Raw genomic sequence first — 14,682 nt, 5'->3', positions numbered from 1 at the left:
AAACGGCGCTGCAGTGTCCCCTAAAAACCCTCTCCACGTTGACTCACGGCTCTTAATGTTGCCTTTTCGCCATCTCGTTTTGCACGATGCGGCGCACTGGCGGTTTGCTTCTCTAATAATCTCTCCCTCCAGTGCGTCTCTGTCCCCGTCCTCCACATGACAGTAAAAGGAAGTGGGGCTTTTGTCACGCGGCTTTTAATGACAGCGACCCCGCGTTTATACTCCGGGGCCCTTATATGAAGGTGCTCAAACTGGTTTCCTGGAGCAGTCATGCGACACCGAGCAGATTAGAGCCCCCAATCCGGATAAAGTGGGAGGCCTTTTATATACAAATCAACTTCAAATCACTTTTTAAGCCACTTAGATGTACACGCCGAGGCAGAATGCTAATGCACTTTTCATTGGTGAAGCTTAGGGAATGGAGGGAGATTAGATGAATTGGTGTCACTGCGCCGACCGTGTTCCACGGGGGGTTTCAACTTAATTTTATGAAAGTGGCCATCATGCACAACCTCCTGGAACAAATGTTGAAGTGTTGTTGTCTTTAAAAAAATATTTATTTTGTGGGACATTTTATGTCTTAAACTGGTTCAGATGACATGCTGTGTCATATTGGTGTGAAGCGTTTTTGTCTGGGTTGAATTTCAATGAACACGATGAGCCACCAAGCCTCAATTAAAGGCCGTGGGAGCAGGTTCATTTCGCCCGATTCAGACGCTGCCTGTCTCCATTGCGCAACGAAGGGCCATCGCGCGCATCTCGATATTCCTATTGCCCGCTGCCAAATCGTGATGAGGGGCGTTCAGACAAAAAAGACCCCTGCCACCCTCCCCATTCATCCCCCTCGACGCAAAACGCCGCGCACTAAAGAGTTTGGGGTGACAAAGTGAAGTTGTTGGAAAGACAACAATGAGGAACAGCAGCGCCGATGGAGGAGGCGGTGGGAGGAAGGGGCACCGCGTGATTAGAAACAGTATTGTTGGAGGGTCTGCGCGCGGAGCCGCCTGCCTGCTGCTGCTGCCTCCCTCTCGTACAGTGCAACCGGCAGTGGCATCCCCCACCCGCCCACCCACCCCATCCATCACTCCAGCCATCCTTTTATGAACGCGCTAGGATCAAATTTCACAGAGAAACAAAAATCTCAGCTATACGGCATCGTTATTTTTTCAATAATATATTCCAGGATGAGGGAGTGCTGCTGAGTTTAGAGCCGTTTTGCGCGCAGTTTGGGGAAAAAAAAGTTTGGAGACGTCACTTTTACGCTCGGCTGAGTGAGTGAGCGGACGGTCATGAGTGACATGACGGTCAGCCGGCGATCCAGGCTTTCATCTCGGCCACTATTTTGCAAACAGTCGCCCTGTGGAGGCATCTCCTCCCCTCGCAATCCCCCCTCACCCCTCCTCCTCCTCCTCATCCTCCGCCTCCTCCCAGCTCCTCCGCGCTCCGTTCGCTTCACTCTCCGGCTGCCTCTGAGCGCTGCAACCGATGACACTCGACTCGTCTCCGTCTTCTGCCTCCTTTCCGAAGCCGAGCGGGACTCAGCCATCAGGGCTTTTAATGTCACGCCTCGTTTACCGCCTGACAAAATGGAGCTACCGGGTAAACTCCGCTGGGACCAATTCCTGATTGTGGCCGCGGCGCTTATGTCACCTGCGATAACGTGAGTGCACTTGAGAGCGCCAGAGGAGCTGCTGCTGCTTCAGCGCGCGAGTCCGGCGACGCTTGTTGAGGGAAGTTACTGAGTGCGCGCGGCCTGATTGAAAGGATTGAAAGGATTATTGAAAAAAATATCGAAATTTAGAACACATGTACACTTTTCTAATTTACAAATTGTAGAAGGAAATCTGAATAAAATAAAATTTCATTTTAAATAATATTATTTATTTGATGTTTCCTTAGTTATCCTTTTGGTCAGTTGAACTCTTTGCAATCGATTGAAAAGAATATCCTCATTTGTGTGTGTGTGTGTGTGTGTGTGTGTATTTAAAATATATTTATGTGTATATGTGTGTGTTTGTGTGTGTATTTCCATCACTAAAGCTCTTAAGAAAATCCACAAAAACTAAACATGTTTTCATAAACTACATGAATTGTTCACCTTTTTGGTCACATGTCCTCTAAATTTGACTGATGAACTTCTGACAGCACTGAAAAGCCCACTCTGACTCTCTCTCTCTCTCTCTCTCTCTCTCTCTCACTCACTCACACACAACACACACACACACACCTTCCCTCTCGCCTCGTGCGTGCGTGCAGGGTGCTGTGCAATGACATCCTCAGCCTGAAGGTGGCAGGAGACCCAGTGCTCACCCCCAACTCGGTGTGCCTGAAGTTGGCGGGCCTCAGCAAGCGTCAGATGCGGATGTGCATGCGCAGCCCCGACGTGACGGCCTCGGCCCTGCAGGGCATCCAGGTGGCCATCCACGAGTGCCAGGACCAGCTCCGCAACCAGCGCTGGAACTGCTCCACGCTGGAGGTCCTCGGCAAGCTTCCTCACCACAGCACCATCCTCAATCGGGGTAAGCGGAACTGGAGGGGTGGACGGGCTTTCAGCTGAAAGTCCTGCTCTGGAGCTGCTGCCTCAGCCCGTGTCCTGCCGTCTCTTTCGCCTGCCAGGTTTCCGAGAGAGCGCCTTCTCCCTGGCCCTGCTGGCCGCGGGCGTGGCTCACTCTGTGGCCTCGGCCTGCAGCATGGGCAAGCTGCACGGCTGCGGCTGCGAGGCCAAGCGTCGCCAAGACGACGACAAGATCCGGCTGAAGCTCTCGCAGCTGCAGCTGCAGACCCTGCAGAAGGGCGGGGTCGGCTTCGGCATGACGCAGCCGCTGCCCCCGCAGCTGGCCGGCCGCCAGGTGGCCGACCTGGCCGCCGACCTGCGCTCGGCCCGCCCCGCCGCTCTGCTCAAGCCCATGCCGGACGAGCGGAGCTCCATGCAGGAGACCTGGGAGTGGGGGGGCTGCAGCCACGACGTCCGCTTCGCCGACCGGTTCTCCCGCGACTGGCTGGACTCGCGCGGTTCGCCCAGGGACATCCACGCCCGCATGAGGATCCACAACAACCGGGTCGGGCGGCAGGTCAGCGCCGCCTCCCTTGATGTTTTGACGCACAGTGGGCCACATCGTGATTTTCCCTGCACGTCTGTTTGTTACAGATCGTGGCCGACAACATGAAGAGGAAGTGCAAGTGTCACGGCACGTCGGGGAGCTGCCAGTTCAAGACCTGCTGGCACGTCTCGCCAGAGTTCCGGGTGGTCGGCTCCCTGCTGAAGGACAAGTTCTTGTCGGCCGTCCTCATCAACTCCCAGAACAAGAACAGCGGGGTCTTCAACCCCAGGATGGGGGGGTTGAACAGCGCAAAGGGGGCCGGCGGGGGACTCGGCGGTGGCGGGCGGAGGCGGAGCCTGTCCAGGGAGCTAGTCTACTTCGAGAAGTCACCCGACTTTTGCGAGCGGGACCCGTCAGTGGACTCGCCGGGCACGCAGGGACGCCTGTGCAACAAGACCAGCCACGGCACGGACAGCTGCAGTTCGCTGTGCTGCGGCCGTGGACACAACATCCTGAAGCAGACGCGCAGCGAGCGCTGCAACTGCCGCTTCCACTGGTGCTGCTACGTGCTGTGCGAGGAGTGCCGCCTCACCGAGTGGGTCAACGTGTGCAAGTAGCTCCCACCGCCACTCACCCCGAGACTCGAGCCTGGCGAGCCTGTCCCCCTTTTCGCCCACTCTTGCGGGTTGTTTTTGCTCCTTGTGTAACACTCCCAGAGAATCTGTTTACCCCCCCACCACCACCACCACACCCCCCACCCACACCCCCCCACCCCTTTTCCTTTTGTCGGCCCCTCATCTGGATTCTATTTTCTCTTTGTAGCCGCTGTTATTCTCAAAATGCCAAGTCAGAGATTGAAGAGGTGACTCATGTCAGCTGTCTTGTCTCGGGTCAGTTTCCACGCTGCTCGGCCTCACGGCCAATGAAAACGTCTCGGCCGTCCTGTCCCACCGAAACGAAGGCACAGGATACAGCCGAGAAGCAGAAATGATCCACGCGCCGTCTCATATCGTTGTACAGTAGCTGTGTATTTTAATGTGTATATGCATATTTGTTACTGTTTTTTTTTATCATGATTAATAATATTATTGCAATGGAACTTTGATCTTTTCGGTCGGAGGCACTTTGGACCGCCTCCGACCAGCACTGTTAAACAACAAAGCCTCCATACAGTTTACCCTACGTGTTATTCTTAGAAGGATCTCCCAAAGATATTTACTCCCTTTGTATACTTTCCACCTGTGAGTCAGACAGAGCAGCAACCTATTTACTTTCTTTTGAGTCGCTCTCAAAAGCCTTTTGGACAAGCATGTCGCTGAGGACTTGACAGACTTTGTTGTTGTTGTTGTTTTCATGGGATGAATCCCAGGATACTTTTAAAAGGACAGAGAGATATTGTATACTGCACTGAGCGAAATTCATACAACATCAGCTATAAAGATTATTGTTATGCTAAACAAGACAGTCTAATTTATTCACTGGGTTGTAACAACAGTAACCATTTCACAAGAGTCCTAACTAGTAGCTGTGGTTTTTTTTTGTTTTTCAGAAATTCATCCTTTAAAACGATAGAAACAAGCTTCTTCTTGGGACAACTGCTGTGTGATGCGTGTCTTTCTAATGCAATCATGACAGATATCTTCGATTCCCCCCCCCCCATTTTTTACACGTGTTTCTCAACTCACATCCGCCGCATGTGAAAACGAAGTGATGGCCCCCGTTATTTAGTGCTGACACTGAACCGCGCGCACACGTGTGCGTGCACTCTCTCTGCGCGAACAGGGGACGAGTCCTACGCACCGTAGATCTCGTAGGTGACAGCCTTCTTTATGGCCCACTCCTCGCCGGGAGAAAGACTTCTTCTTTTTTTTACGGCCGCGGGATATTGTTTCCTTCGAGTATGAGTTTTATTGTGGGAAAGGAGCATCAAGAGCGCAGCGAGTGGGCTTGATTATACCAGTCTGTGCGAGCATCTGAAGGGGATCATTTGTCCCGGGGTTCACAGCCCCGGAGGAGGGACTTAGTGAAACCACGTGGGACGACGCCGTGTCCTCGTTACCCCGGAGACGGATGAGACAAACATAAACATGGTGGGGGGGAGGGGAGGGGGGGGCTACGTATGCACTCACGCAAAAAAAACAAAAAACATGCGTGCTGTCGTTGTCGCTGCACACCCGCGGTGACCCGAGTGATTTGTATTCTCACTCCCTCCTCCAGTCTGCGGAGTCAGCACATTGCTAGAGTCGACACCTGACAGGATTTACGATGATTTCTGGATATCTCGCGTGATCCAGAAGTGTCTTGGCGTTCTGCGGTGGGGGGGGACCACGCTGTGCCACAGAGGATTTAATGCCAATCGAGTCTTGTTTGTATGGACTTTGCCATATATCCCCCCTTGACCCCCTGAGGAATGGAGCGACTGTTCTGAGTTTGCGTTACTTAGCCAGCGAGACGGCCGGCGACGGCGGAGGAATGATAAGGGAATGGATCTCTGCTTCGCATTTCTTCAATTTTATCGTTTCACCCTGGAGCTGCTGCAAAAGAGAATTTCCTGTCACTGTTCTTCCCATGTGTGAGACAGAGCTCGCTGGACAGCCTGGGATTGCTTTCCCCCTCTCCGTCTCTGTCTCTTGCTCTCTCTCTCCGCGCCCCCCCGCCACCACCTCTTGGTCCCACTCTCCTCTTCATCACTGCAGACTCTCAGACACATGCACAGCAACACATTGGCTGCCCCCCTGAGTAATGACAACCAGACTGGGCTCAAATTAAAGAGAGGGGAGGCAAAGAGAGAGGAAGTAGGGAGAGATAAAAAGTGACCCACTTTGATTGACAGTATGATTATATGTATAAAGTGAGGCGATTTGGGTGCGTTTAGCGGGATATAAAGATGGGCAGAGATAGATCCTCGTTGCAGTCTGCCGTGCACGCTGACGCAGGCGCAGAAGGGCCGAGTGCGGAGAAAGGGGCAGAATAAAGTGTAGCTCGGTATAAATACATGCCTCAAAACATCTGCTTCTCAACTCCCCTTTCGCTTTTTTTTTTTTTTTTTTTTTTTTTTTGATGTGGGGACAGGCAAGGGAAGGAAAGCAGGAGAGAAAACACGAGGAGCCAGCTACCCAGAACATCAAAGCGTGCGCTCGCAACGCACAGGCCCTCATTAGTTCAACTAGCAGAACCGACGAGACTTGTGATTGTGTTTGCTGGGGTTCAGGCTGGCAGACACTTCAGAGGAAAGGCCCCCTTTAAGTCATAACTCTCCACCCCACCTTCTCCCGCCGCTCGCCACAGCTCGGGCCCTGCGCTAACCCCTGCGTAACCCTGGCGAAAAACTCCCACTGTACTCGGCGCTCAGCAGGCTCCCCCACCATCCACTCCACCCCGTAATCTGGCGTGCAGCTGCAAACATCTGCTCCCCTCTTCTTATTCCCCTTTGCCTTCGCCGCCGGATTGATAAACACATCTATCACCGGCGCCGCTGACTGACGCACGACCGAGAGGAAGCGGGAGGCGAGCGCTGGATTCACCTGCAGCCGTGCGGTCGGGTCCGGGATGGTTGTGTAATCAACTAGTGCGGGTTGTTTTACTGGATGGATGAAGGGCTGAAGCCACATCTTGATCGCGGTCCCTAATTCCCATTAAATTGTTGCCATATAAAACCCAAACAAATCTACAGAATCCTCTTTTAAAGCACCTCCGGGTAACTTTTCGACCATAAAAGTATGATTCCAAACTCAATAAAGCAGTACATAAACGATTAATAGGATCAATGGTGCCGCCTCAGCAGCGAGAGGTAGGTTGTGCCGGCACTGCTTAACTCTCAAACGCGACCCGACACGCCGGACGAACCACTATACGGCAACGTCACACGTTTATTTAGAGGCGGTTTTACATACTACTATTACAAATACATAAGATTATAAAATGACGGAATGGAACCCAATAATTAACCTCGATGAAAGACGAAGTAAAAAAAGTGTTATGACGTTATTGTCAATGTCTGTTTTGCATTTAGCGCTCCAGCTAGGTGACTATTTGTATTTTCCCACATCAATAAACTAGCGCTGTTTACTTTGTCACTTTGCCATTTCCACCGAAAGTTACCTAGAGCTGCTTTAAAAGTAGCATCTTTTTAACAGAATGCATAATTGGTGTTAGTCACGGGCTCTGTTTCTGTCTCAGTCAATGTTTGTTGTTCAGGTTTTTTTTTGCCACCTGTCACCTCATTATCTCTGACACGCGCAGAGCTACTGCCAGGAAGTATCACTTGGCATCCAATTACAGCCAGCCAGCCATTTACTTATTCATTAAGATGATTCCTGTTTCAATTATTCAAGCGTCTTTGCCTGCAGACTAATTTCACGGGGGAAGAATTGTCCCACAGCAGCAGCACAACACATGACCTTTAAAACAGTCCGACATCCATTTGTTATTGTGTGTGTGTGTGTGTGTGTGTGTGTGTGTGTGTGTGTGTGTGTGTATGTGTGTGTGTGTGTGTGTTTTAAGGATAGTGATATTGGTCTCTAAAACGTCTTAAAAACACAGAATAGAACGCGTCTTAAAAGCAAAACTTGGAACGTCTAAATATCGGGTTTTATCATCATCATTCGAGGACAACAAAGCAACGAATCTCAGCCGCCCGGATCTGGTTCCGTCTAATAACAAGTCACGGACGCCAGACGTGAGGTGTTTCTTAGAGAACGCCGAAATATCGCGAGAGCACTCGTCTCCACCAGCTCCTGCTCATCGCGAGAACACCATCCATCCAGTCCTTCGTCGCCCGACTCCAGCTGGTCCGTCTGCAGCTGACGGGTAAGTGATTGAGATGCAAACAGTGGAAATTTCTCCGCGACGCTGCCGTCCGGTAACAAAGGCGGCGGCGACGGTAGCAGCGGCACACGGCTCGTTCGTTTTTATCGCGATGTTCATGCCGGAAGAAAAACGCCACGATTCATCCGCGACATCAGGCCGCTTGTCGTGACTGTACCGGGGGGGATTACAGCACACAAATCGACCCGGCGATTTTTTTTTTTTCCCTTCTTCCCCCCTACTCTCTACTCTCTCTACGTCTCAACGATGAAGACGTTTCGGCACACACTAATATTCTTGCTAACTCATCCCCGCTCGAATAACTCAGCAGTCATCGTCGTCATAAATGTCATTTTGGCTGGATGTAAATTCATCCTCTGGCCGGGGGACTGCAGCACCTGCCTCCCTCCATGGAAGCTAGCGCTAGCTTATACATGGACGGCCGGCTGATTGCAGCGTTAAAACGGGCTAAGCTATATATGCTGCTAAAGTCCGTTTAGCGGACCGCATCACGGTGATACTACGTCGAGGAAGACACTGGGAAGAGTTAGATAGGTCTTCTCTATACAGAAAATACAGAGGAAAAATGTTATTTGCTAAATGTGGAGCATGCTTGAAGAAGAAGAAGAATGTTTATCCAACAGTGGGGAAATTCCAGTGTTCCAGCAGTATAAAATACACACATACTGTATATAATATATTAAATATAATAAAACGGGTGTATTTGGCGTAAATGGGGCAAAAATGATTAGAGAGTTGCTACTGTCAAAATGGGACCATAACTTGAAACAAACGCATTTAAAACTCCATACAGTCCTGTGTTTCCTCATTTTATTTTATTTTAAAGAAGAAAAAAATTACAAGCAGCTTAGTCAAGCGCAACATGAAATCTGATCCACATTCAGCTGATAGACGTTCAGCGTGCATTCAGGATGCAGGTCAGCTGCCAGCTGAGGTGTGAAGTTTGACTTACCGCAGGTGGCCCCAGTCTTAACAATGTGCTTATGTTGAGTTGCCAAAGGAGAGCTACTGTGTCTAATTTGTGTGTGGTTTGTGGTTTGGTTTATACACCCCCTCATCCCCCTCCCCCACACAGTTTTGTTGCGGTGCAAATCGAGAGCCACCAGTGCATCATGGGAAACATCTTTGGCAACCTGCTCAAGAGCCTCATCGGCAAGAAGGAGATGAGGATCCTCATGGTGGGCCTGGATGCCGCGGGGAAAACCACCATCCTGTACAAGCTCAAGCTGGGCGAGATCGTCACCACCATTCCCACAATCGGTGTGTGAGGGAACAGTTTGTCACCTCGTGGCGAGCTTTCGCGCCTAACACACTGAGCTTTTTGCTTTGTTCTCTCTCCCTCTCTCTTTAAAAAAAAAAAAACAGGTTTCAATGTGGAGACCGTGGAATACAAGAACATCAGCTTCACCGTGTGGGATGTGGGTGGACAGGACAAGATCCGTCCCCTGTGGAGGCACTACTTCCAGAACACCCAGGGTGAGTTGGGCTGCTCTTCTATCAGACACTTTAGGAGTTCACATGGGGGCTCAGTCCTGTGTGTCAGACCCTCCAGGAGCACACACTCAACTCGGCCAGCAGCATGTCTGACTAATGCTTCAGATGACGTCATCTGCATACGCAGCTTCCCAACTGTTACAAATGATTTTCTATGAGGGTTTTGCAGGGCATCATCAACATTTTAGTCATTGTTTTAAACATCACCCACTGATAGGAACTAGGGCTGCAACGATTCCTCGAGTAATTTGAGTAGTTCAATTACAAAAAAATAATCAAGGATTTTCATCTGCCTCGAGGCGTTGTTAAATTAAATTTAAGGTTCACGTTTCGCACGGACCCTCTTTAGTGTGACACAAAGTGCTTCCGTCACAGGCTATGCGGCCAATGCAAATCGGGAGAGGACTGAAGCGGTCTTCTGATGACGGTACCAGGGCGGTGCGGTTTGACGCTTCTGCAACGCGCCCACGCCACGTCTAGTGCACACTGGCGTTAATGGTTGCGTTCTGCTGCGGAGCGGTTTTTAACTAAGCAAACGCATGTTTTATCCAATTACTTGATGAGTCAATGGAATATTCGATAGAATTATCGATTACCAAAATATTTGATAGCTGCAGCCCTAATAGGAAATTACAGATAGTCCCATGATTCTAATTTAGTTCATGGTTAGAAATATTGTAAAAATACAAAATCACATCACTTTACGCAACAGATTATGTTTTGAAGATGAGAAGGGGTCCCCATTTCTCACTCTGCAGGATCAAGCATGTGTGTCCCAAGTTATGAAATAAAACTGAAATCGTCCAGAAATAAATATGAAAGACAAGTTACTGCTCCAACACATTATCACTTTGTGTGATCAATTCTGCCAGACTTTCTGTCTTAGGCTGTTATCATACTGAGCGATATTATTAGGCTTACCATCACATTGCTGAACAAGGTAAAAAAAAAAAAACAGCTTTGTCTGTCATAACTTGTCATTTCTATGGCCATACTGAAGCACAAATCCCACATCGATGTATGATGACGATCTACGATATGTCAGATGTGGGTCAGGTCGGGTTTTTGCTCTCATTGGCCCTTTAATCGACTCAGACGCCTCGTCCTCCCATGCAGGTTTGATCTTCGTGGTGGACAGCAACGACCGCGAGCGGGTGAACGAGGCTCGTGAGGAGCTGATGAGGATGCTGGCCGAGGACGAGTTGCGGGACGCTGTTCTGCTCGTCTTCGCCAACAAACAGGTACTGCCGTCTTTTGCCCCACGTCATGTGATCCCACTTCCTGTGCCTCTTTTCCTGACGAGTTCGTCCCCAGCGCTGACCGGTGCTCTCCCCCCCCCCCCTTCCAGGACTTGCCCAATGCCATGAACGCGGCGGAGATAACGGACAAGCTGGGCCTGCACTCCCTACGCCACCGCAACTGGTACATCCAGGCCACCTGCGCCACCAGCGGCGACGGCCTGTACGAGGGCCTGGACTGGCTGGCCAATCAGCTGAAGAACAAAAAGTGAGGTGTGCCACAGGGCAGAGTGGGGATGAGCCTGGGTCAAGCTCCAGGTAGTGGTTACGATGGTGGATCCGTTGTCTTTGCGTGGAACGGCGGTGCTGCGAGGCTCCCACTGGTCGCTGTTGATGGCTTCCCCTCCCCTCCTTTTATCCTCTCTCTCTCTCGCTCTCTCTCTCCTTCTCTCTGTTCTCTAATTTAATTTATCCGGATCCGTTGTGAACGAGTTTAACATTTGCAAACCTGTGATTTCAAACGTCGACCTAAATTAACTTCATTCTCGTCCAGGTGACTGGAACAAAATAACAGGATGTAAAATTGTAATATTAACGTTAACGCGATGGCACATACTCCTCCTACCTATACAGTCTCTGTAACCTTTGACCTCTAGCATCCTTTGATGGCACAACAGGCTTTTCATGAGATACTTAAAACTGTAAAGAAGAATGTCATAATGGTATCGTGGCAGTACTAATGCTATCACATCATTTAAAAGAAAAAATCAGTATACAGGCTCAGATTAATGTAGTTTGATTTTATTCTGTCCTCAAATGTTGTAATTTCTATTTTGGAATTTTATTTGAATCTATTTATTTTTAATATTCTATTAACTAGAAAAAAACCTGATTTCATTTCTTAATAGCTGTATTTTCACATTTCTGTGAACTCTTGAGTTCTCCTCCTCCTCTTCTTTCAAGTGTTTCACATGGTTTCTTTGCCTTTATTGCCATGTGCATTCACTGCTAAGGCAGCTGTTTAACAAAATGAAACAAAGATTGGCCCGGTATCTCTGTAAATAACTGCTTCCCAACTTTGCATGGAGATATCCCAGTAATGGACGGAGGGCCTGCAGAGGTCGAGCGCCGGCAGGCTGCTGCTGTAAATAACGGTTTGTTCTTTAAGTCCATTCGTCCGGTTCGGTTTCTTTGGTCCGAGGAGTTTCGTGCGGCGTCGGCGTGGCGTGACAGCCGAGCTGACGCAGGTGACACATCAGGCACACTCTACCAGCTCCGTGGCTTATAAAACAAATGCTGCTATTGGCCTGCTCCACGGAGAGTGATGCTTCTTACATGTTTTTTTGAATGTTCACTTTTTTTTTCTTTTCTTTTCTTTTCTTTTTAATTCATCCTTTTTGCGCGAGCAGCTGATCCGTATCTGTCAGGGGAACTCGCATCGCCCGTCGGCCTAATTTTTCCATTCCTGATTGGCATGGCATTGTTTCCTGTGTTGACAGTATCTTCCGAGTAGCACACACACACACACACACACACACACACACACAAACGCACGCAAACACACGCAAACACACGCAAACACAGACACATATCTCCAGTTGCATTGCTGTTGTACAAAATGTAATGTCTGTTTCTTGTATTTTGAATGGAGTATTTATTTATTTTAAAAATGCAAGTGTTGATTTTGCTGTGTTTTCTTTTCACTCCTACTCACCCCCGTTTTTTTTTTCTTTTTTGGTTTTCTTAATTCGCTGACTAGATCGGACAATTGTCTTTTAAAGTGTTCACACAAATCATATAATTTGGAAAAAAACTAAATAGGAAAGAGGACGACCATTCAAAAAAAAAACCTGCATCATAAGGCATGTTAATAATGTACAAGATCTGTAATAAAAGTGGACTATAATAGCCTGTTTCCTCAGACTATATTTGTTAGTGTAAACTACTGCGGCTGGTTGGATCGATATTGTACTGATAGATGTTCTGGATTTTAGTGGAGAGTTTACGAAACAAACCTTCTGATATGCAAAAGCATGCTCTTTTTTTTTTCCAACGTCAATGCAAGTGTGTGTGTATATACGTTGAAGTGACAAGAGAAGTGACGTGCACCATGTTACCACGTAAACTCATATTGTTGTCGACTCACCCGTAGATCCCGAGGCTCGGCGTGCGAGCGGATACGATTCACTGACGTGCGTATGCATGCGTGCGTGTGTGTGGGTACTCTCTCTCTCTCTCTCATGTTTGTGTGAACATTGTTTTTGTGGCCTTACATTGCCAGTGGTTCGCTTCTCTTTGATAACCGGGTTTGTATGTGGAAATGTCAAGTGTCCCCCAATAACAATCTGTCACAGCAACAGCCGGGCTCAGCACACCAATCTCAACAAATACTTGAAGACATGAAACGCCGTAAATGTGGAATACAAACAAACAGGAAATGGGACTTTTGGTTTTAATTCGGTGTGACCTTTTAATTAGAGGGTATAATAAATAATAACAGCAACCGAAGAGGAAGCGACCGATGAGTTATTGATTACTGGCATCAAAACAGTGGACGAGGAAGTATAAAAATCCCGACGTCTGCTGGCCACGCTGTGTTTCTCTCACCATGTCGACTCGACTCTGAGACTCGCGGTGGTGTTTCCAGATCTGCTCCGCGCGACACTGTCACGGCATAAGTTTTGTTGTGAATCATTACTCCAAAAATAAAGTCTGACTTGACACTTGAGTCGATAAAAGATTGTTGCTTGTTTGCTTGTTTAGATCTCTGGCTTCTTTTTAAACAATTATCTGCGTCTGATGTGGTTTCTATGCAAAACATACTCTCATTGGAAACATGGATTTTCTGGACACAAGATGTCTTTTTCCGGGTAAATGTGGGCTCCAGGCTCAGAGTTCCTAAATGACCTTTGCACAATTTTCTTTTCTTTTCTTTTTTTTTGTTAACCTGATTTGCCTCACGGTAAGCCTCAATGCCTCAAAGTATCATCATTTGGTTTTGTACCTCAAAATTATAGTTTCAAATCAGTTTGTTTCCTTTGTTCTTCACACAAACATCCACGAACCCAAGCGGTAGTCCCATGCCGGGCCAACAGAGGCGCTGTATCAAATGAAATAAGCATTTTGATGCTATCAAGTACTATAGTGCAGCTGAGATTCACGTCTTGTGTTAAATATTGCACATTACGCAAAATTCACTTCTGTTTTCTGGCGGTAACATGAGCCTGCAGCCGAGCGGAGGAGAATCCTTCACATCTTTTCCTCGCTTCACTCTTGCAACCGCTTTGAATTTTGTCCCCTTGCTAACATGTGGAAGTTCCAACGGAGTGCGAAATACTCCTTTCTTTTCTGCACTTATTAGAAGCTTCATTACTGAAGACGCACTGGCGGACGTGAGCGCCGCTGCAGGTGGGACGTGGCCTGGGTCTCTGGCCTTTTGCTGACTGCCGCCGTGAAGTAGAGCTTTGGCACGGTCAGGTAGAGCCGCTCTGCTCCACACCGAGTCATTTTCCCCCGGGCCAATGGCAGGTCCGCTCGGAGGAGAGTGCCGCTGTGTCTCCAGGGGCGTGACAGCAGTATGTGGGTCAGAGCAGCTCCCGGGGCCACCAGCCCCCGGGGCCCCCTGCAGGACGGCCACAATAGTGGCCCCAGGGCGGCCGCCATAGCTGGGATTCCCACCCGTAACCGGGACGCCTTCATCCAGGGCACAGACACACTGGCAGCAGCCCGACAATCAATTCATCAATCTCTTGAAGGGAGTGGCAACTGCAAAAGGCCACAGCAGGCAAGGGACAGGGCCACCGGGGCCAAGCGGGCGAGGCCGCCACCGCCGCGGCCTTGTGAAAGCGCCAGACGCTGCAGAAAGCGCGGACCTTTAAATGGAGCTACTTTTTCTCGACCTGACAAAAGGAGAAACCCTTCTGAGAATGTGAAAGAGAATCATACATTCAATCAATATGCTCTGCCGCTCTGGCACCGGTACAGTTTGTTTTCTGTAAGGCCGCTTTGGTGAGCTAGACAAGCAAACGATGTATAAAGACGTTGTGCTCCCTACTGATCGGCGAGCGGTTTTGTTCCCTGCG

At 49.1% G+C, this 14,682-nt stretch overlaps 2 protein-coding genes across 2 annotated transcripts; both read left to right on the top strand.

Moving 5' to 3' along the window:
* The first annotated feature begins 1,447 nt into the window (after positions 1-1,447).
* Positions 1,448-5,110, top strand: wnt10b (wingless-type MMTV integration site family, member 10b). Its single transcript, XM_076026256.1, has 4 exons — positions 1,448-1,660; positions 2,257-2,519; positions 2,617-3,071; positions 3,149-5,110. The coding sequence occupies exons 1-4, from the start codon at positions 1,587-1,589 to the stop codon at positions 3,656-3,658; spliced, it is 1,302 nt and encodes a 433-aa protein (XP_075882371.1). The 5' UTR covers positions 1,448-1,586; the 3' UTR covers positions 3,659-5,110.
* Positions 5,111-7,695: 2,585 nt separating this feature from the next.
* On the top strand, positions 7,696-13,340 carry arf3a (ADP-ribosylation factor 3a). Its single transcript, XM_076026255.1, has 5 exons — positions 7,696-7,850; positions 8,945-9,128; positions 9,234-9,344; positions 10,479-10,603; positions 10,711-13,340. Exons 2-5 carry the CDS (start codon positions 8,981-8,983, stop codon positions 10,870-10,872), a joined length of 546 nt encoding a protein of 181 aa, XP_075882370.1. The 5' UTR covers positions 7,696-7,850; positions 8,945-8,980; the 3' UTR covers positions 10,873-13,340.
* The last annotated feature ends 1,342 nt before the right edge of the window (positions 13,341-14,682 follow it).

The sequence above is a fragment of the Nelusetta ayraudi genome, unplaced genomic scaffold (assembly GCF_046127955.1).
Source record: "Nelusetta ayraudi isolate G7.1 ecotype Tasmania unplaced genomic scaffold, CSIRO-AGI_Nayr_v1 ptg000019l, whole genome shotgun sequence".
NCBI lineage: Eukaryota > Metazoa > Chordata > Actinopteri > Tetraodontiformes > Monacanthidae > Nelusetta > Nelusetta ayraudi.
This window is presented reverse-complemented; position numbering and strand designations above follow the sequence as displayed.